Below are 22,457 nucleotides of genomic sequence, written 5' to 3' on the forward strand. Positions count from 1 at the left end.
AGTATTGGAGGGTCAATCAAAAGACTGTCTTCTCCCACCAGAAGCCAGCTGCTTCTTTTTCGTATAATTATTCACGTGTATATGTATATACACACAGGCATGCACATGTATGTGTGTAGGCGTGCGTTTGCCATAACTTTGAGGCAGGTGATTCTCTTCTATTGTGTGGGGTCTGAGATCAATCATAGGCTGCCAAGCTTGATGGCAGTTACCCTCACCGGCTGAGCCGTTTTGCTGGCCTTGCCAGTTGCTTCTTAACATGTATGTTGTTATAGGTTTATTTTTTTATTTTTTTAAAGACAGGATCTCTCTAGGTAGCTCTGGCTGGCCTAGAGCCCACTAAATACATCAAACTGGTCCAGAAATGACAGAGATCTGTCTATCTGCCTCTGCCTCCTGAGTACCCAGAGTAAAGGTACACTCTCACACGCTTAATTAGCACCCAGGTTTCTTTTATATTAGGTATATAGAGCTGGGGTTCCCTGTTGCTTTTACAGAGATTGTTTTGTGTAGGCACCCAATGGGAGAGAAGAAAGACCCGGTGATTTCTTTAAACAAACTTACAGCACTCATTAAAAAGCGCAGGCAATGTAGTTTGAAAGCAAGGCGGGTAATCATAAATAAGTCAGAATGTGCAATTGAAAATAAGCCCAGAGATGTATTTTGAACTCAGAGGAGGCGAACGACTCATCAGAGAGGAGAGTTGCTGGGAGCTGCAGAAGAAGGGAGCGGCCGGGTTAGTTCTCAGGTAAAACCAGCATGGGCCACCAAGTGCTTTTGATGAGCAAGGCTGGGTGGGTGACAGACCCATGCATGTGCCTGTCAGTTTCTCGGGCACTGATGGCACTGTAAAAAAACACTTGTGGAAGGAAGAGTTTGAAAGGGACAGCTCTAAGTTGGTAGCACCTTTTCCCACAGGGGTGAGCTTTGTTCCTCAGGCGATCCAAGTGGCCTTTCGGCAGCCTCCAGAGAACGTGTGCATGATGGAAGTCCAGTTTATTCATCTCAGTGTCCCAAGCAGTCCTTGCAGTGCCTGTGGCAGGGAAGCTTCCTTTGATACCCACCAGCCTCTTCATTGCTCTGTTCCAACTAGAAGAACTTGCTGCATCTGAAAGAGCCTCCCTGCCCCCACCCCAGTGTTCTCTGGGGACCTTCAGAACGAACGTTGTCGTGACCACCGCTGAGCTGGCTGGCACTGGGGGCTGCCGTGAGGATGATGAGCCCTCTTCCCTTTTTCTCAGGCTGTAGCACACACTGGAAGCAGGAGGTTGGCAGGAATGCCCATGCCTGTGCACTTGTGCATATGGTATGCGTATGAGAGCCTCCGTGTGCAGAGAGGCCTGTCACTCATCTCTGGCTATTCAAACTCAGGAAACACAAAGACCCTAGCAACTCTCCAGATGGTGACGTCACCACACAAGCTCTTTCTGTTCTTTGTTGCAAGTACAGGAGCTGAATAGACAAGGCTGACACTTTTCTTACCATCTAAGCAAACTCTTCCTTCTTCAGAAGGAAATAGACTTGGATAGGAAGGGATGTTTGTATATCAGTATGTGGTATGTATTCATATGGGCTATAGGATAATATTAATAACTCACATCTATTAAGAAAATTGCATTAATTAAGTTAATGTAAGTTTGGGACAAATTTTAAATGATTTTTTTTAAATTCTTAAATTTAAATCATTGATTTTTATTTGTGTGTGTGTGTGCACACGCAGGGCCTTTGCAGGGCAAAGGAGTCAGATTCCCCTTGAACTGGAGTTATAGGCAGTTGGGAGCCTTCTGCTATGGGAATGGAAGTTGGGCCTTTGCAAGAGCAATATGTGTTTTAAGTTCTTGTGCATCTCTCTAGCCCTATTGGCTGTGCTTTTGAGTCACAAAACTCTCTACAAGTATTTGAAGATGAAAAGACATTTATATATCACAAAAATATTTAACTATAAATCAAATTCCAGCTGTTCACTATTAGAGTCCAGGAACACAGCGGGTTCTTGTGGATTACTACCCATTCCCGCCATCATGGTGTTTATACTCAGGCATTAGTTCTAGTAGATTTCCTGTCTGTAGAGTTTTGACCTTCTGTATAGACAACCATTCGATCTCACAATAAACACGGGTCTGTTTCTTGTTTTTCAGTTTATATTTTCCATTTTTCTTGCCTTATTGCACTAGCTGATAATTTCCACATACATTTGGAAAATAGTCTCGGATGCATGGTAAAAAGTCACAGTTATAGCACACCTAATTCAGACCTCCTCTCAGTAAATGCAGGGTTTACTTTAGGGGGGGTGGGGTGGGGTGGGGGGTGGGTGGGGTGGTGCAAGTGCCCCTGCCCTGCTGAAGTTTCAAGGGGTTCTACAGAAAGTATGGGGCAGACATAACTTTGCATCTAGAGGTAATCCCACACTGGTGCTTCCTGTGTGTTGTAGAATGTTCTCTCTCTCTTGGCTGCAAACTATAGAGCATGATCTGGGTATGTGTCTGGGAGTCTGTGCTGGGCAGGGCAGGAGGGCTGGCCTCTCCCAAAACTGTTCATGCACACAGTAGGAAGTGGTGCTAGCATCCTGGTGGGTAGGGTGAGCTGGGGCTTAGCAGGTCTCCACAGACTGCATCATAAGATGCCCCCTGCCTGAAGCTGGGGAGATATCCACCTCTCACAGTTTTTGGTACCTACTGTGTGCCAGATGGACTCGAAGATCCAGAGTTCATTCTTCCCCCATGGGGGAGGCTCTATTAGGTTTTTCATTCATCATGGGGTAGTGGAAGCAGGGGCATTGTTGATACTTGCACCTAGGTCTCTGTGGGAACAGGATGTGGGAATCTGAAGGCCAAGGCCTCTACCTGAGGGAAGATGTACCCAGGGGCATGGTGATTTCTCTGTTTTTTATTGAACATGCACTGACTGCAGGATGCAGCCTTATTTAAATACCAACAAGGAGAAGGAATAAATGATGCTACTTAGCTCATGGTGTGCCATCACCTAAGTCACCACCCAGTTCCAAAGATGCTAATGTGGGGAAGGTGCCTCTTAGAGCTGATACATCAGACTGAAATCTTGATAGTCATATAAAATTACATATGCAGCATCAAAGCTGAGTTTCCTTTTTCCTCTGCCTCTTATCAAATTCCACTCTGTAGAGATAATGTTTATAAATGGCATCTTGGTGTGTGTCTTCCCAAACATTTTAACAGCTTGGGAAGTATATTTATGTATTAATTACTGTTCCAAACACTGTATCTTTGCAAGACACGATGCTAAGCTTTTCAACGCGTTTTGTTTAATCTTTGCAATAAATTCCTAAGGCTGGCATGGGCTAGCGCCACAGCAGAAGTGAGGAAGTCAAAGCACAGAGAGGAAAAGCAACTTACCTGCCATCACACAGTGTCTAAGAAGCAAGGCCTGAACTTGAACCAGGCCTAAGCTCCTTAAAAAAATGTCGCACATACTCCTCAGTATGCAGGTCTTTGTTATTTTTAAAAAACAAGGTTAAAAAATGTTCTGGACCCTTCTTGTGTGTATTTCTGCTAACCATATTCCATAAGCATCTTTCCATATCAATGCCTAAAGTACTACTTCATCTTTTCAACCATTGCTGGAAATCCTCTGGTATGACTGTATATGGAGTGTAGCTCATCTGCAGATGAACGAACACTGGGGTTTCTCTTGCAGTATAGGTATCGCTGAAATACTATGACAATCAATTCACACCTGTGACTTTTAGCACTTCCCCAGGAAAATTACCAGGTTGTTGGGTTTATTTTTTCTACCTCTTCCATTGTTTTCATTGGATAATGAGATTGCAATCTCCCTGTAATCTCTTGCTTCTCACACACCTCAGAGTGTGTATGCAGAGGACTTCACATGCATGGTGAGCCCATGTGAGCCCCGCATGCTAAGTAAGGAGGACAGAGAATGGGGGTGGGTACCAGCTGTGTTCTTGCCCTACCTCCCTTTGGAAGTAAGTCGGAGCAGAGTTTGGTGTAAGGGACCACACTCGCTGCCCGGTATGGAGGTCCTTTAGCCCTGCATACTCATCTCTGAGGCCTGCATGTTGCTCTCTGAGGAGACTAATAGAGTACCTGCTGCTATTTCTGAGCCTCCTAAAATTCAGGCACATAACTTCTTATCCATTCAGCTGGAGACTGACAGGGCAGTCTCCTCAATCATGCCCCTCCTCACTTGGATGTGTGTAGTGCTGAGTGTTGCTGCGGCCTGCATGTGCTGTGTGTGACTGACATCTCTGTTGGTCATCAGGATGTCTGGGTCTTTCCACATGACTTGCGTAGGCCAATGAACTGTGAGCAAAGCATTCCATTTCTGAGCAGAAGAGTTTAAAACCGGGCATGATTTTCCATTTCTTTGCTTCACTGGACCTTGACATCTCCTTTGGAGATGCTGACATCATAAGGTGGTGGCCCGTCCGAGGGAGCATGATGAAAAGAGCCTTCTCTGACCCATGAAGTGGAAGTGTCACTGTTGCTGTAAGCAGCTGATGATTTCTTACCCACAGTTCAACTGCAGACCCATACACCATCCCCTTGGCTGAGTCTCTCAGCTGCTACCCCCAACTCCTTCCCCATGCAGCTTCCTCAGAGAGAGCTTTTGGACTTAAATGAAAGCACTGTGGTGAGGGGAATTAGTATGGTTGGAGGCTACAGAGAGGGGAGAACTCAGCTCTGGAGGATGGAGCGGACCTTTGTCTGAGGGGCCTGGGCTTGGCCCCATCATACTGGGACACCCCCTCAGTCTTGACTAACACTCATGTTCTTTTTGTAGGTTGCCCTTCCCCGGGTGGCGGTGCCCCCTGGCACCTTCGGAATGTCCTCAGTGATTCGGTGGAGAGTTCAGATGATGAATTCTTTGATGCTAGAGGTGAGTGAACTTCATCTCCACCCCACCGGTTGGGTAATCTTTCTAGAAGTCCTGCAAAGTGGATCAACTGCTGAGGACTAGAGCAGTCTCCACCCATATTTGCAGTTTCATACTTCAAAGACAGTTGGTGGGACTGGGGGCTCAGTACTCACCAGTTCACTCTATGAAATATTTTCAAAGCTCCTAATATGTGCCAGGTGCTTGGGATACCGTGGAATACATTGGGTTTGTTTGATGCTCTTGTAAGCAGATAGTCTAGCTCGAGAGCAAACCTTCCAAGAGGATACAGAGGAAACCCAGTCACTGGTGGGAATGATGTCAACTAGCCCAAAGTACCAGCTGACATGGGAGAAAATGTATCCAGGGCACTGGCTTGGATTTGGGTGAGATAACCTTTCTGTAGAGACAAGAGTTTGGAGCTTGTCAGGTGAGGAAGGAAGGGCCTTCTAGACAGATATGGCAGTAGGTATGGTGACTCTGACCTAGGAAAGACTGAAGAATGTTTCCAGCTCTTAAGGAAGCACTATGTGGTGGCAGTGGGAGGTGTGGTACACCAGGGGAAAAGGAATGAGAGATGATACTGGTTCAGGATGCTAACAGTATCTATGTGCCTTCTAAGATAGGCTTCACAGATATGGAGAGAGCCACCAGTGCTACTCAGGGGAGCTGTGACTGATAGTGGGGATCCAAATGGTACCCAGAGGGACCCCAAGAGTGATATTTTAGGTAGAGAGAACACAGGAGCCAAGGTGTGATTATACTAGGCAGATGCAGGGGCAGGAGGTTAATCCATCTGGATTTAGGAGAGAAGACAGGGTAGCTGTGCTGGGCTAGGCTGGGTGGGAACAGGTCCTAGTGCCTTCTAGCCTTATGAGTCTTACTCTGGGACATCACCACGATTAGGGGGTTGACTTATTTGAGATGGGGCTAGTTTGCGATACTTGGTAAGTATAATCTTAAGGACAGGCAGATGGTGATAAGCAGCATGTGAACCTAGGACAGAGCAGCAGGCACTAGTCTGAACATGACCTCCATTTTGGCTCTAGGCATAGTGTTCCCTTTCTGGGATCTGAGTTTCTTATCAGCTCTGTATGTCCCCAGTTGGAGAATATTCCTCAAATATTTGGGTTCAGGGGATTTCTAGGGAAGCTTGGCTGGATGCCACTGGGAAGCCCCCACTTAAACTTTCCCCATTCTTGGCTCTGGTCAGAGAAGCCTCTCCCCAGTAATGTCCCTCAACCAGCCCGTTGGGGGCTCATTTCCCATCTTCCCTTGGTGTCTGATTGGAGTGGCTGCCAGGGCTGCTATTCTCCATAGCAACTAGCCCACAGTGTGACAACATAGCTTCAATATTTTGATACGCAGAAGAGCTTCATTTCAATATTTCTGCAGTTCATCAGGGCTGTTTGTCCTTAGCTGCTATGGTGGCACGCTGCAGGGGGCAAGGACCTGTGGGTGGCCTGGGGTCAAATCTGCCTTGGGCCTGTCTTCCCTGTGAGCAGCTGAGGGACCTTCCTGTTCCCACCCCTAGGACCACTGTCTCTCTCAGTCTCCCTCAGCTGTGTCTGCCCTCCCTCCCCAGTCTCAGAGAACTTGGCCTTACCATGTGCTCCCAGTCTCCACAGTGCGGACACCTGTGTGTTCCTCCTCCCCTTGCCTTACCATCTCCTTCTTTGCCCTCTCCATTCTTCCAGGATCCTAGACTTTTCCTCAGGGTGTGGCTTCAAACCCAGATCATGTAAGAGCTGGGATGTCCCTCAAGAGTGTGTGTGTGTGTGTGTGTGTGTGTGTGTGTGATTCCTCAGGTGCTATCTACTTTGATTTTTGGAGACAGGGTCTTTCATTGCCCTGGTATAGACCTATCAGGCTAGCCAGGCTAGTCAAAGAGCCCCAGAGACTCTTGCCTTCACCTCCCCAGGTCTGGACTTACAAACTACCCAGCATTTTATGTGTGTGTTGGGGATCAAACTAGGTCTTCACACTCACACAGCTAGCACTTTACTAGCTAAGCCTCTTCCCAGCCCCCAGCCCATTTTACAAGGTGAGAAACTCTGGCAAGGGATTTTACTTAGGGCTTCAGACTATAGCAGAGCAGGAGGTATAATCCTATTTCATTTATCCCTTCTTTCACAAGCATTTATTATCTGTTCAACCAGTGTTAGCTCCCATCCTCAGTGTGGAGACTGAAGACAGGTCCCATTCCAGGCCATATGGGGAACAAGAAGACAGTGCATGAGCAAATGACATATATTGAGAATTGCTATAAAGACAACATAAAGCAATAGATATTTCACTGCAGAGGATGTTTGAATGGCAAACAAACACGTTGCTCATTGTTACTAGTCATCAAAGAAAGGTAAATCAAAACTGCAGAGAGGGGTTGGAAGGGTGGCTCAGCTGGTAAAGTGCTTGCCTTGCCAGCCCAGGGACCTGAGTTCAATCCCTAGCACTCCCATGAAGACACTAGGCATTGTTGTAGTCCTAGAACCAGGGAGGGACGCAAGAGTCCTCAGTGCTCACTGGCTCGTGGGTCTAGTCTAATTGATGTGCTCTGGGACAAGGAACTGGATGATAGTGTTTCTGAGGGTAATGCTGAGGCTGTCCTCTGGTCTACACACACACACACACACACACACACACACACACATGAAACAAAACACAGTTGGTGAGATGACTCAGCAGGTGCAGGTGTTTGTTACCAAACTTGATGACCTGAGTTTGATCCTGGGAGCCAGGTGGTGGAATAGAGTACCCCTCCTCCATATGCATACAAAATAAACAAATATAAATATAAAAAAGTTGTTTGAACTGCAATAATACCACTATGCACCTATTAGAATAATTCGTTGAAATAAATGGCTGCAGTGTGGAAGAACAGGGTCCTTTAAAACTATTCTTGGGGGGCAATGGACATTTTCAGAAAATTGGTGGCAGTTTCTAAAGAAGGGTGGGGAATGCAGCTCAATGTGAGTCTCCCAGCATGCACAGGGGCCTAGGCTTTCCCCCCAGTCCTGTGACCCTTTTATTGCTAGGTGTTTATTCAAATGAAGGGAAATGTTATGCCAGTTTGATTTATTCTAGCCTCAGTCTGAAAACATCCCAAATGAAAATCGGTGAGCGAATGGGTAGGCAGAGTCTGTTTTAGAAGAAAGGGGTGAACCGAAGCATGCAGGAGTGTGGACAACATCAGAATAAGTCACTCTGACAGAAAACAAGTCCGACTGAAGCAGAGCACACTGGATGACTGCCCTGACAAAAAAATTCTAGAAAATGCCAAGCAGCCCACAGGGACAGGAGCAGAACAATGGTCCCAGAGTGGGAAGGAGAGCAAAAACAACAGGAGAGAACTGGGTGTGCTCACTGCCTCGCAGCAGCATCTACACCTGTCACAACATTACATTGGGATTTCATTCATTCATTCATTCATTCATTCATTCATTCATTTCCCTCACATTTTTATTAGGAGATTTAAATTTACACAATACAAGCTAATGAAAGTTGAAAAGTATTAAGATCAAAATAAAAATGGCTAGGAATTACCATTTTTGCGGCCTGTAATGCCCAGGCATCTTCCCTCACTGAGAAGGGACGTGCCTGATCTCTTTGGTTCTCCTCTCTCGCTAAGTACCTCCTTCTATGAATATGCATGAGCAAGCTGAGCTAGTGGCTGGGGAGATGAGGGGACTGGAGCCTGATTATTTTGAGGTACACAAGCACTGGGAAGTCTGGCCAAGAACACAGAAAAGGGACACCTTCCCCCTCACAGGTCACCAACTTTCTGTCCTTTATCCACCTCGGTTCTCTTTTCCTTTGATGTTCCCTGCCTTCCATAGCAACTAGGAAAAGATGGTGCTCAGATTAAGAATCTGAATTTTATAGAAGACTAAGGCAAAGTCAGGTCCCATAGCCGATGAGGGACTTAGACCAGATCTTTCCTCCTTGGTTGGGTTTCTGCTGTGAGCACATGGCTTCCCAGAGACTCCAAGATGGGACAAGAGGAGACAATATAGAGTGGAGTCTGAGGGCCCAGGTCTTCATCATGGTAGTGCCACTGAATGGCTGCCATCTGAGCTCAGACATGTCTCAGATCCCTGGCTGGAGTTCTCCTCTAGAAGATAATAGGGATGTAGCCATTAGCCAATGGGTGAAGAAGAAGAGTGGAGTGGAGTGCTGATCGCTGGACACAGGAGCTATTAGAGATACAAGTCACAGGGGTCTCTAAGGTCCTGCCCTCACCCCACATTAGGGGAGGTGAGAAAGGAAATGCCTTTATGTGTCTGAGGATGGGTGGAGTGGGGACCATTCTCAGTGTGAGAGAGAATTAGCAGAGTTCAGAGAAGCCCAAGGGATGGGTCTATGTTAGGGTTGGGTGAAGGCGAGGAGGACCAAGCAACAAGCACTCAGGTCCTTGGAAAGACTGGTTCTTTGGGCCTGATGTGGATGATATTGGACAACCATTTAGAAATGGTGACAAATAATCTGGTCTATGAGCTGGAAGAACAGGAGAGTCGCAAGCCCTGGGAAGGAAGACAGGCTCCCTAACAGCCCTGGAGACTGGGATTGCAGGGCACTCCCAGGCATTGGCTTAGAGCAGTCATGCTGGGTTAAGGTTAGTGTTGTACTGATGGTGAGTGAGGCTCAGCATGGAGTTTACCACAGAAACAAAAAATACCCCAGGCAGCCATCCAGATGTTCTCTCTGGGGTTCTGTGTATGCTGTGGGGAGGCAGCTCTACTGGGAGAGAAAGAGGAGGGAGGCTAGGAGTCTTGTAGCACCCCTGTTAGGAAACACTTTAAGTGAAGTCATTTTGCATGCTGTGCACGCTCTTCTTGTGTGTGTGTGTGTGTGTGTGTGTCTGTGTTTGCGTTAGTGTGTGTTTTCTCTGTGCCTCACAGGGGACAAAGCCTATTGTTTCCAGAATGAAGGTCTGAAGGATGAATGTGAAGAGTGGGAGGGGCCAGAATTCCAGAGGGAGGGAGAGGCAAGAGACCAAGCACTTTGGAGGGATAGGCTTGAGCAAGTGGAGAGGGAGAACAGAGAAAGATTCCAGGAGAAATTCCAGATAGCAGAGGGAAAGGAAGCAGGAGAGAGGAACACACACACACACACACACACACACACACACTCACACACACACACACACACACACACAGGGGGGGGGGTTGGGGGACTTGGAGAGAGAAAGAGAGAACAGCCTCACACTCCTGGGATGAAGTTCCATGCATTGTAGGAGCCACTAGCTTGTACCGGGCACCTACTGCCTACTTGGCACCAGACCTCACACCCCGCTCTCTCATCTTCCCACACTGGAGTTCTTTATGATGGTATCCTTCACATCACTGGCTTCCTGTGGGACAGAGGTCACAGTCACATCTTAAATGCACAATATGTGCTTAGGAGTCTCTTTGCTGCAGGGTAGTTGTTGGAATGGGCAAAAGAATACCTACTTGCTTTGATAACCAACTGAGCCAAGTGACAGAATTAAGGCCTGTACCACGGTGCCCGGCTTTAACCTCTTTGTGATTCTGTTTCAAGGATAAGTCACCTTATATTTTGCACACTGTTTTTAGCTTGTGTAGTTCTTTCGAATTTATTATATTATTTATCCCTGTGGCAGCTTGCTAGAGGACTTAGAGAGCTAGACATTTTATTGCCATTTAAGGGACAAGAAAACAGAAACAGCAGTGGGTGGAGGGGCATGGACAAGCAAAGCTCACAGCTTGTACAGTCTGCACTGTAACCTGGTCACATCTCCGCCCAGTGTTGGATGCTGCTTACAGGTTTGAACTCATCCCCAGAGGGAGCACATGTGGCTGAGGAGCCTTCCAGGTGTGTGGGGCCAACCCAGGACAAGATGTCCAGGACAGGCTATTGGAGGGTGGGATGTCAGGGCTTTCTTTACTTTTGTGAGACAGACTCTCACTGTGTAGCCTAGGTTGGCCCCAAACTTAATGATCCTCCCACCATAGTCTTCCCGGTGCTGGAATTGCTGATGTATGACACAATAGCAGGCTTAAGGCTATCTGAGCTTACCCAGTACCCAGAATCCTGTTCGCTAGGCAGAACTCTTCAGCAAGGATTTGTCAGCTACTGCTTGCCTCAGTGCCCGTGTCTACAAAATAAAGATAGTAATCATTGTTCCTTGGTGTGTGTGTGTGTGTGTGTGTGATGTTGTGTTGTGTTTGTGGCATGTATATACTTGTTATTGTGGCTTTGTTCATATGTGAGCATGAGGTGGTCAGAGGTTGACATTGGGTGTCTTCTGTGATGACTCTTCATCTTTACTTTGTGAGACAGGATCTCTCACTATACCTGAAACTCAGCCTGGCAAGGCTGTCTGGTTAAACAGCTTCAGAACCCACCTGTCTCTGCCCCACCACTCCAGGCCCGGGGCCTGCAAGCATGTGATGCCATTAATCTTTGTTGTAGGTCCTGAACTCAGGTAGTACGCTTGTGTAGCAGAATTTACTGACAGAGCCATCTCCTAGCCCCATCATTTGTCCCTTTTTTTTTTTTTTTTTGGTTTTTTGGATTTGGTTTTTTTGAGACAGGGTTTCTCTGTGTAACCCTGGCTGTCCTGGAACTCACTCTGTAGACCAGGCTGGCCTCGAACTCAGAAATCTGCCTGCCTCTGCCTCCCAGAGTGCTGGGATTACAGGTGTGTGCCACCACCACTAGGCTCATTTGTCCCATTTTTATGAGAATACAATTAGTGTTTTTTTTCCCTTTGTTTGTTATGGTTTGAGAGAGGATCTTTTGTAGCCCAGGCTGGTCTTAAATTCACTTTGTAGCCAATGCTGCCTTGAACGTAGGACCTCTTGCCTCCACCTCCAGAGAGCTGGGATTGCTGACATGCACTACTACATCTGGCTTAGGAATTAGTATTTGTAAATCACTTGTACCAGTTTCACTTGTAAAAGTTTTATAAGGACTGTTAAATCAATCAAATAAATAACACAATAAGACAGGGATTGTTAGAGATGGGATCTGGATTACTGAGCACTGGTGTGAGTCAGAACGCTGGACAGCTCCCAGAGTTTTTTGGTCTACCATATTGGTTGCTGGAGAAACCCTCTGCTAGAGAGGCAGGTAACAGTCGTCATTCTTCATTATCCCGAACTCGGGGATTCTCCTCAACATCCTTGCTGTCTGTGATGCGAAGGAAGGCACAAAGCTCTTCACCATGAGGGCTCATCTTGAGCTGGAAGGTGGACTGAGAACCAGGTCGACCCCCACAAGTGCTGTTATAGAAACATTCTCAGGATGAGGGACTGTGTCTCGTGTGTGGTGTTGGAGACAGGGTACCCTGTCTGTGTGTCGTGAGAACAGGAGGTACGGCCTCATAAATTCTTCTCAGAATAATCATTAAAGACAGAGTCAGGGATGGAGGAGTTGAGCAGGAAATAGAGGCATTAAAAGGTTCCTGTAGTTGAGATGGAAACTAAGGACTCCATAAAGCTTAGACAGCTTAGAAGCAGAAGGATTTCCCTACTATGCTTACCTCAGAGCTGCTTCTGTACCCATCCAGCTCCAACCAGCCTATGACCGCTGGTGAATTACTTGTCAGGAGAAGAACTGAGCCCAATGGCTCTTATCTTTGGGCCCCCTCTGTACCCTGAGGCTCTGACACACTTCATCTCATTTGATCCTTCCCAGAACTCTATGAATTGGACGTTGCCTGTCTCATTTTACTGTTGGGAAAATGGAGGTTCATAGAAGTCCAGACACATTCCTAAAGGGAAATAATGGGCAGATAATGAGGTTTAGACTTTGGTTCTTTCTTTCCAAGAAATGCTGGTTTTAGTGTCAGCAGTGGATGACCGCCTCCTTCTCACTTTCTCTTGCTGTAACATTCAGGACCCCTGTGAGTCACACAGCATCAAGCCCTTATTGCGATGACGAATTCCTCAATAGTTTAGTCTTCTTACTGAAGTAACTTTCAGCAGCTAAAGTCTTGGGTGGAGGATGTAGATCAGTGGTAGAGTACTTGTCTGGCATGTCAAAGGCCCTGGATTCTCAATTACTGCAAAAAAAAATGTTGAAGTCTATTTCAACTTACGGGTGAATATGTAACCCCTCAGATACCAGCTCTGGTTAGGTCTACCTAACGAGTCTGTCTGCTAACATCATCTCTCCCCATCCCACAGAGGAGGTGGCTGAAGGAAAGAATGCCATCCTTATTGGAATGAGTCAATGGAGCTCCAATGACCTGGTGGAGCAGATTGAGACCATGGGGAAGCTGGATGAACATCAAGGTGAGTCTCTGCCTCTCCCAAGCCCTGGCTGAGCATGTGTGTTACAGGGTAGGGGTGGGGTTGCCTATTGTGCCTGGGACCTAAAGGAACTCTCTGGGTGGCAGAGGGTTGGGGTGAGGGTTGAGGGGGTGGGGCTCTATGGGGCCTGCCTGGTGGTGGTGGTGAGGCAAAACAACTCCAGGACACATCCACAGGATACTTCCTTTGTTCATCCAGATACATTCAGGAGCATGGATAATTAAGGGCAACTGAGACCAAACTGCTAAGTTCCAGGTCTATGGGACTGAGATCATTTAGATATAATAGGCTGCAAGGAACTAACCAACTCACAAAACTTGCACAAATCTCTTCCCAAAGTAGTCACAGCCCAAGCACTTCTTACCAGGCTCCATCTTTAAGAGGTTCCACTGTCTCCATGCTATTACATTGGGGACTAAGCACCCAGCATACGAACCTTTGGGAAGAGACAGACCCTATCCATAGCACTCATTTTCTTTCTGTCTTTTTTTCTATCCTTTCTTAGCCTTGACACTAGAAAATTTTAATCTGGGCCAGAGTGGCTAAGTGGCTATAGCCATCCTATCAGGGGCTGTCTAGTAGAGGTGGCATTGACCTTGCTCAAGAAACTGGTCATCTTGCCCAAGCACCCAATCCTTTTCTTATCCTCCATCCTCTTCACTTTTTCACAGAGCTTGTCCCATGCAGAAGAACCCATCCTGAGAGATGGGTAGGCTCAAGCTGTTGTTTTCACTTTATGAATGAAGAAGCTACAAGAAGCTGGGTCTGAGTCTTATTTAAGGTCCTTCTAGTCTAGGGCACCATCTCTAAATTGGCCTTCCTTGCATGTGACAGTGGTCTAGGCAATATTTAAAGTCTGGGTCCTATTAGCTTGACTTGTGATCTGGGAGATAATGCCCCAGCCACATATTTGCAGATGGCTCCTCAGTCTGCTCTTTGCTTCACAGCCCCAGGAGCTCAGAAGGAGTCCAGAATGGGTCACATGTTCTGGATCCTCCTCTCCAACCATGCTTGGTAGCCACAAAAAAGACAAAGCCAGGCTTGTAGTCATCACTCAGTTGGCCTTCCTTCCCTACTCCCACCCCCACCTGTCTGCTAAGGCTTGTGTGACTCAGACCCAGTGTGAGCTCAGCAGGGGTGAGGGAGAGGCAGGGTGAACTGTGAGGGTGGTATGGTGGTTGGGGGAAGGGTGTAAGGAAACAGAAGGAAGGTCTATTGGACAGGCAGAGCCTCAGAAGTCTAAGGTCTGGACAGGAGCCTCAGTGTCTCAGCACCTTGGTTTCTTCAGCTCTAGTGTGGGATATGATGAGTATTAAGGGTGTGAGAATTATGAGATAATACTTGCAAAAATGCACCCAGTCACAGGTCATTGTAGTGGCGGCGTGAACAATCTTGCATAAGCATAGCTGTAGCATAGCAAACACCTTGTGCTGGTGCTAGATGCAGGGGGAATAGAGATGGGCAAGACTGCATCTTCATCCTTGGGGCCTGCCCCACAGTGGGAGGACACTGTGCAGTGGGCGAGGCAGGCTGAGCAAAGGGTTGAAGAACAGGCTCTGGGGACTGTTCCAGGCAGAAGGACTCCTGAGTGTGCTTGCTGGAAAGAACTGATGATCTAAGGAAGCTGATGCTCCTGCCTGCTCCAAGCCTTCTTCCCTTCCTTCCACCTCATCCCAGGGACCCCTTTCATGGTAGTACCTTGGTTGGCCCACCTTACCTCAGCTAAGGCCTCTTAGGAGCTCCAGACCTCTGACTGTTGGTAGCATCTCTCTGGATGACTCAAAGACCCCTCATGCTCTTCAGCTTCAGAATGCAGTTGACTTTCCTCTGTTTCCGTTCATCGCCATTTCTGTCACACTACACAAGCCCTCCCCAGCCATCTGAACATCCAGTCCTTGAGGGCGCTGACTCTGAGGAGAGTGCACCGTCATGCACATGTTCCATAGTCCCCCCCCCCACACACACTCTCTGTTCCTTCCTTTTGTTCATTCTTTTATTGTGAAAACATCTTGGTCACCTCATTGTTCTGTGAGTTTCTTCATGTCCTAGATCATGTACATGTTCCCAGAGAGACTGGTTTTGTCTATCCTTCCTTCCTTCCTTCCTTCCTTCCTTCCTTCCTTCCTTCCTTCCTTCCTTCCTTTCTTCCTTCCTTCTTTCCTTCCTTCTTTCCTTCCTCCCTCCCTCCCTCCCTCTCTTCTTCCCTCCCTCCTTTTTTGCTTGTTTGTGTTTTGTTTTTGAGACAGGGTCTTTCTATGTAGCTCTGGCTGTCCTGGAACTTACCATGTAGAACAGGCTGGCCTTGAACTTACAGAGATCCTTCTGCCTCTGCCTCCCAAGTGCTGGAATTAAAGGTGTGTGCCACTGTGTCTAGCTGGTCTTGTTTTTCTTTCTCTGAACTGGAGGGTTTCACTCACCTAGAATATTCTTTTGCTAAATTTATAGTTCACAGTTTCTTCTCCCCATGGGTGATGCAAATTTAGACCCCACACCCATATGTGGCACAGGCTTAGGGTGTTAATTACTCATGTGTGACTTTTTCTTTCTCACTGTCTGTGAATGGCTTTTTTGCTGCTGCCCCAAAGGAATGGTGTCTGAGTGTGCATGTATGTGTATGTGAGTTTGTTTGTATGTATATTTGTATATGTGTACATGTGTATATTTGTATATATGTTTATGCTGTGTACATTTGTGTATATGTATGTATGTATTTAAGTGTATGTATGTGTATGTGTGTGTGTTTGTAGATGTGTGTATTTGAGTGTATATGCATATATAAGTGTTCCTTTATGGATATAATATCCCTTCAAGGACACACTTTAGCTCCTCACTATCCACAGACTGGGGTCAAGTCTGGAGATGGCAGTTTGTACTCAGCCCTTAGCCTGGACCCTCAGGCCATGGGACTCCAGGTCTGCTCTGTGCAGCTGTTGTCTTTTTTTCCAGTGCACCTCTGGGTTTGCTTCTATCCTTAATCAGTTGCCAATCTTTATTGCAGGCCTGACTATATGATCACCTACTAGGTGATATGTATTCCACTAAAAAGACCCTTCAGCTTTAGCCCCGAGCACTTTAGTTATTATTTGACCATTACTTGTCCTGTTTTTACTTAGTAATTTTTATTGTAATAAAATCCACATAACTTAAAATATACTTTTAAAAATATATTAAGTGTCTGGTTCAGCAGCACTAGGTCACACTGCTGTCTGGCTGTCACCATGGATCTTAGGAACTTTGTTACCATTCCAAATCCCCACCCCTTCCCCCTGACAAGTAGCAGACTGCTTTCTTCCCCAGGTCCCTCAGAAGTAGGCTCATGCAGTGTTTGTCCCTTTGTGTCTGGCTTTTTTCATTAGCATAACATTTTTGAGATTCATCCATGTTTAGCACGAATCAGGACTTTATTCCGTTTTGTGGCTGGATAACTTTCCATTGTATATGCCATTATATTTATCCACTCATCTGCTGGTGGACATCAAGGCTGTTTCCGTTTTTCACCTATTGTGACTAATGTGGCTGTGAACATTAAAGTACAAATATCCACCTTCTTCTCAAATACATTCTTTTTGGAAGAAAAAAAAATCAAACAATAAAAACAAAGCCAAAGTCTTCTTTCCTAGTTCCTTCCACGGCAGGCCTCATTGACTGGCTTTCTAGTGTGCATAGTTCAATGGCTTAAATTAGACATTAGGGTTGCAAATCACTTTTAAAATACTTAACAGTAGTCTGGAAGAGCTTTTCATACGGAAACAGACTCATCCCATTCTTTTTACTTTTTATTAATCCTATTCTGACTTGCACTGTTGCATGATAGACGCACTGATAAAAAAAAAGTCCTTTTTTAATCAGTAATAAAAAAACATTTTACTTTTTATTAATCCTATTCTGACTTGCACTGTTGCATGATAGATGCATGCATACTTGCATATATACTCTGATGCAATAGACATTGACAAATTTCATTATTAAAGGAGTGTTTAAACTTTAAGATGTTGCATACCTGTGTATGTCTCTGTATATGTGCACATGAGTGCAGTGCCCATAGAGGCCAGAAGAGGACATCGGATCCCTTGGAGCTGGAGAGACAGGTGGTTGTGAGCTTCCTGACATGGGTGCTGGGAACCAAACTTAGGTCCTCTGCAAGATCAGTGTACACTCTGAGCTGCTGAGCCCACTCTCTAGCCCCTCTTCTGAATTCAGCTCCTGTTCTGTTGTTTGTTGTTTGTTTTATTACTAGTGTGTGTGTGTGTGTGTGTGTGTGTGTGTGTGTGCTTAAACAGGGTCTCTCTTTATGTGACCCTGGCTGTCCTAGAACTTACTATATAAACCAGATTGGACTTGAACTCACAGAAATCTGCCTGCCTCTGCCTCCAGAGTGCCTGATTTTCTTAAACATTTTTTCTCATCTTTTATTGGAATAGTTGCCCTTTGCTTCTAATTATAAGGAAGCCTTTACATATCCAGCCTTTCTAGATATAGCTCATTTTCTGTCATTGAGTAGTTACTTTTCTCATGATTGTGACCCATTACCCAACAGGAGGCAACCTAAAGGAGGAAAGATTGATTTTGTGTCAGGTGAGACAATCTATCATGTCTGAGAAGAGACCACATCTCCCTGAACCAAGAAACAGTGACAGCAACATGCTGCCTGGACTCATTTGTTTTTTTCCCTTCTTTCCCTTTTTAAACAAAACAAAACGGGTATATATGTGTGTGGTAGGTACATGTGTGTGTGTGCATGTTTACATATGTGTGTGAGAGACCAGAGTTTGACTTTCGGTGTCTTCCCCAATCATTTTTCTGCTTTATATATTGAGGCAGGGGTTCTTGAAGCTTAAACGCATGTGTTTAGTCTGGCTAGCTAGCTTGCTGGGGGCTGACAGTGCGAGCTGTGGTACCCAGCTGCGTTTATGTGAGTGTTGAGGATCTGAGCTCAGGTCCTCACACTGGCACAGCAAGTGAGCGCTTTGCCTGAACCATCACCCCAGCCTCTCCTTTTGTCCTGTTCATTTTGTCTGGAACCCCAGCCCATGGGATAGTGTTGCCCACAGTTGGGGTGAATCTTCTCCTCAGTTAATCCTTTTTAGAAACCCTTCACAGAGACCCTTCACGACCCAAAATTGTGCCTCACAAATGGCCTAGACTTTGTAGTGCACTAGAATTGACAATCAAAATTAACCGTCACAGCTGTGTATTTGAAATTTTGCTTCTTTGAAAGCTTGCACCAGCACTAACAGTTTGTCAGCAACAGTTTTTGGGTTTTTCAATATGCTATATCATTTAGAAATCTTAGCAGTTATATTCTTGCCAATATTTATACTACTTATTTTTCTTTTTAAATTGCATCGCATAGCTGTCTTAGAGTTTGCCTCCATATTTACTCCTATCTTGATGATAGGGTAACCTACTTTAAAAGGTTTATTTATTTATTTATATTTATGTATATATGTGTCTATGTGAATTTATGTGCAATGTGTGCATGCAGGTGCCTGCAGAGGCTAGAAGAGGGTATCAGATAACCTGGAACTGGAGTTACAGGTGACTGGAAGCTGCCATGTGGGTGCTGGGAACTGAATCCCAGTCCTCTGGAAGAGCAACACATCACTAAGTCATCTCTCCAGTGCCAGTGATCCATGTTTAATGCCAAAAGTCACAATTCACAATTAAAATGTTGCATGTATGAGGCTGGAGAGATGGCTCAGCAGTTAAGATCACTGACTACTGTTCTAGAGGTCCTGAGTTCAATTCCCACCAACCATGTGGTGGCTCACAGCCATCTGTAATGGGATCTGATGATGTGTCTGAAGATAGTGACAGCATACTCACATAAAAAAGTAAATATTTTAAAAATATTTTAAAAATATTGCATATACATACAATAGGAGCCTGAGAGGCTGAGCATCCCTAGGACAGGCAGGACCTAGCAGCAGAGATGCTGGCAGGCTTTGGTTGGATTCTGACTGCAGTGAGGTATGGTACAGTTACCCACTTTACCAGTAAGTACAGCCCTTGACTTACGGTTTCAGAAATGTCCATAGGGTAGAAAAAAAAAAGTTTCTAAAAAAATCCTGTCTTTCCTGGTTTCCTTTGTTATGTCCCCATTCCCCCTTGTTGTTCTTAATCCTTTTTGCCAAAGAATTACCAATTTTGGTTTTTTCAAAAAAGGTTCTTTCTTTTATTTTTAATCAGCTCCACACTCAACTCCTTTTCCTATTTAATTTACATATATTGAGGTTGCTTTAATTTCAGGACATCTCCCCTCTTGTTCTCCACGTGATGCGATTCAGAGAGAGACTAGAGAACACTCACTGGTCCTTTCTGAGCTTCAGAGGGATTATTTTTCAGTGGGAGATTAATTTTACAAGTATCAAACTTTGGATGATTTTTTTTTCTTAAAGGGACCCCCCAAATTGTACGTGTTTCCATCACCACAAAACATGTATCCTGTCGACTGGTCCATCTCACCAGCCTGAATAAGAGTCTGTTCACCCAGTTATGCCCATGGAGTTCAAAGCCTTCATCTTCTTCTTCTTGTTCTATGAGTATTCAGTACCATTTATAAAAGTCTTGGTGAATAGATTATTTTGACTGTGATTTTTAGTATCTTGTGATTTAAATGTTTTAAATGAGTTTTAATTATTATTCCTTTGAAGTTCTTTCTTCTCTAACATGTATTTTCCCCCTCTGAATACTACATACAATTTTTGGTTTTTGAGACAGGGTCTCTCTGTGTAGCTCTGGCTGTCCTGGAACTTGTTATCTAGAGCACACTGGCCTTGAACTCACAGAGAGCCATATGTCTCTGCCTCCCTGGTGCTGGGCTTCCTTACATGTTTTTAAAAATAAATTTCCTCTGCTTACAGGTTCCAGTTTCTCCATTGATTAGGTCAAACATATCACTCAGTACAGTTTTTCCCTTTCAATTTTTAAATGCCTTTGATTGATTATAAATAAATTTCTTACACATTAGTTTTTTTCTATTTCTAAAATTTTACAATTTTAACAGTTTTGTGTGTGTGTGTGTGTGTGTGTGTGTGTGTGTGTATAGACCAGGATACAGTTTCTCTGGATCTGGTTTTTCCTTCCACCATGTGGCTTCTGGGGACTGAACACAAGTTCGACTTGTCAGGGTTGGTATCAAGCAGTTTGGCCCCAAGATATCTGGCCTTTCCCACAAGTCCTTGTGCTTCCAAGCATACCTTTGTTTAGTTTTTGAGTGCAACATCTCTTACAGCCACGAGATCCTTGTCAGTGGCTTCTTGGCGTGCAGTATCTCCGATGAGCAGTTGGAGGTCAATGTAATCCTTATTCCTATGTGGATAGCCCGGAGTTCCGTCCCAGAGCTGTAAATGCTCCAGTGTCTCCTCTTTATGATCGGCTCACACTGGTCCTGAGCGAGATTCCCTGGCTCCTGGCTGCAATCATCCTTGCTGGGAACTTTCCTTTTCATTGTTCCTTCAATCCAAGCACATTTCCCCCGTTTGTCCTTCCAGTGCTTATGCTAGACAGATGCAGGAATTTTTAGAGCAGCATTTCAACTTGTCCTTATATCCCCTCCCCACCCTTTCCCCCTTTTCAGAAGCAGAGTCTCACTATGTAGCTCTGGCTTTCTTGAAACCATTATATAAACCAGGCTGGTTTCGAACTCACAGATCTGCCTGCCTCTGCCTCTCTGCACCACCACACCAGGCTAACGTGTCTGTGTTCTTATTTCTTGGTTCTGTTTGGTTTCTGGGCATTTTCCCTCAGCTCTAAACAACAGCTTGTCCATTTTCTTCTCATTGGCACTTTCTGTTTTGCGGGTCAGCATCTGTGGAGCTGAATTTTCTTTCAGCAATCATCTTTCCACTTTCTTTTCCTCTCATCTGTTTTGTTGCCTCACAACTTGGCATCGACTCAGAGAGAGCACAGGTTCATTCTATGTTTTCTGAAGTTCCCTTTTGACGGCTCTATTACATCTCAGAGTTTTCTGTTGATTGGAGCTGGGTGAGAACAGACCACACACTTAAGGCAGGATTAATTAGCCAAGGATCGAAAGCGAGATTACAGCACAGGGCAGCAGCTATCTGATTCCATTATCTAAGAACGTGCAGCTGCTGTCAACACTGTCCAAGCAAATATCTCTTGCCAAGTTCTATTTTTAAATCGAGGTATAATTCATAGGTCATAGAATTCTCTCTTTCAAAGTGTACATCCTAGTGGCTTTCAGATGTCTGTGCATAGCCATCACTGTTACCTAGTTCTAGAACATTGTCCCGTAAACACCATTCAGAGCAGTAAGCACTACGAGCCTTGTCAGTGGAATCCAGCAGATGTGGCCCTTTGTGTCTGTCTGCTTTCCTTTGTCAAGTTGATGAATCTCGCCTATATTGTAGCACAAATCAATACTTATGGTTGCATGTTACTCTGTGGTGCAGATACTTCATATTCTGTTTATCCATTGATCAACTGGTGGGCATTGAAATGGTTTCCACTTTTTAGCTGTTGTGAATAACTGTTTCTGTGTGTGTGTGTATTCATGTCCCCCCAAGTGTGTGTGTGTGTCTGTGTGCATGATCAACTCTCTTGATATATACTCTCTCTTGAATTAGAATTTTTTTAAATTAATTTATTTTTAATTTTTTTGCTTATTCACTTTACATCCCATTCACTTCCACCCTTTAAGAGTTAGAACTTTTGTACATTTGTTTACCTTTCAAAGAGCTGCCAGAGTCTTCCTGAGCAGCCCCGTTTCCCATCACCTTGGGTGACATGAAAGGCTGGTTCTCCAGCCCCTCATCGGTGTTCCTCTCCTCTGCCTTTTAGGTTACAGCCTCCTAGTGAGCATTTGAATTTTCAGTTCCCTGATGTTTGCATCTTTTCACCTGTTTATTGGTCACTTGCTTTTCCTTTTGGAGAATTTTCTAGTCAAATCCTTTGCCCATTGATCATCTTTATACTGTTGAGCTGTAAGAGCCCCCGACGCACCCCCAGCACTGGAACCTTGCCAGGCACATGAGTTAAGGCTAATGTGTGTATGTGCATGTGTGCACATGCATGTACATGTGAGAGTGTGGTGTATGTCCATATATGTACACAGAGGTTGGTGGATTGTCAGGTGCTGTACTCTCCTTTTCCTCTGTTCCCTTCAGGCAGGGGCTCCCACTGAATCTGGAGCTGGGCTGCTTACAGGCAAGCCCAGCTTCCTCCCGTGTCTGCTTCCTGCTTGTGTGGGATACAAGCACACACTGCCACTCTGTTTTCCACATTGGTGCCAGGATTTGGAATCTGGTCCTTCTGCTCGCACAGCAAGGGCTATTACCTACTGAG

At 45.4% G+C, this 22,457-nt stretch overlaps 1 protein-coding gene and 1 long non-coding RNA gene across 4 annotated transcripts in view; one reads left to right on the plus strand and one right to left on the minus strand.

Annotated features, from left to right (window-relative positions):
- Pitpnm3 (PITPNM family member 3) overlaps window positions 1-22,457 on the plus strand; it is an 81,951-nt gene that overhangs the window by 10,720 nt on the left and 48,774 nt on the right. For all 3 annotated transcript variants that reach the window (XM_052196564.1, XM_052196565.1, XM_052196566.1), the window contains exons 2-3: window positions 4,780-4,875; window positions 13,023-13,130. In XM_052196564.1, coding sequence (XP_052052524.1) covers window positions 4,780-4,875; window positions 13,023-13,130 — 204 coding nt within the window. The remainder of the gene's footprint in view (window positions 1-4,779; window positions 4,876-13,022; window positions 13,131-22,457) is intronic.
- Window positions 11,815-15,532, minus strand: LOC127694846 (uncharacterized). The gene is made up of 3 exons (XR_007979870.1): window positions 15,432-15,532; window positions 14,866-15,058; window positions 11,815-12,898 (listed from the first exon to the last, which is right to left on the minus strand). It is a non-coding gene; the product is annotated as an uncharacterized LOC127694846 (long non-coding RNA).

The sequence above is a fragment of the Apodemus sylvaticus genome, chromosome 10 (genome assembly GCF_947179515.1).
Source record: "Apodemus sylvaticus chromosome 10, mApoSyl1.1, whole genome shotgun sequence".
Lineage (NCBI taxonomy): Eukaryota > Metazoa > Chordata > Mammalia > Rodentia > Muridae > Apodemus > Apodemus sylvaticus.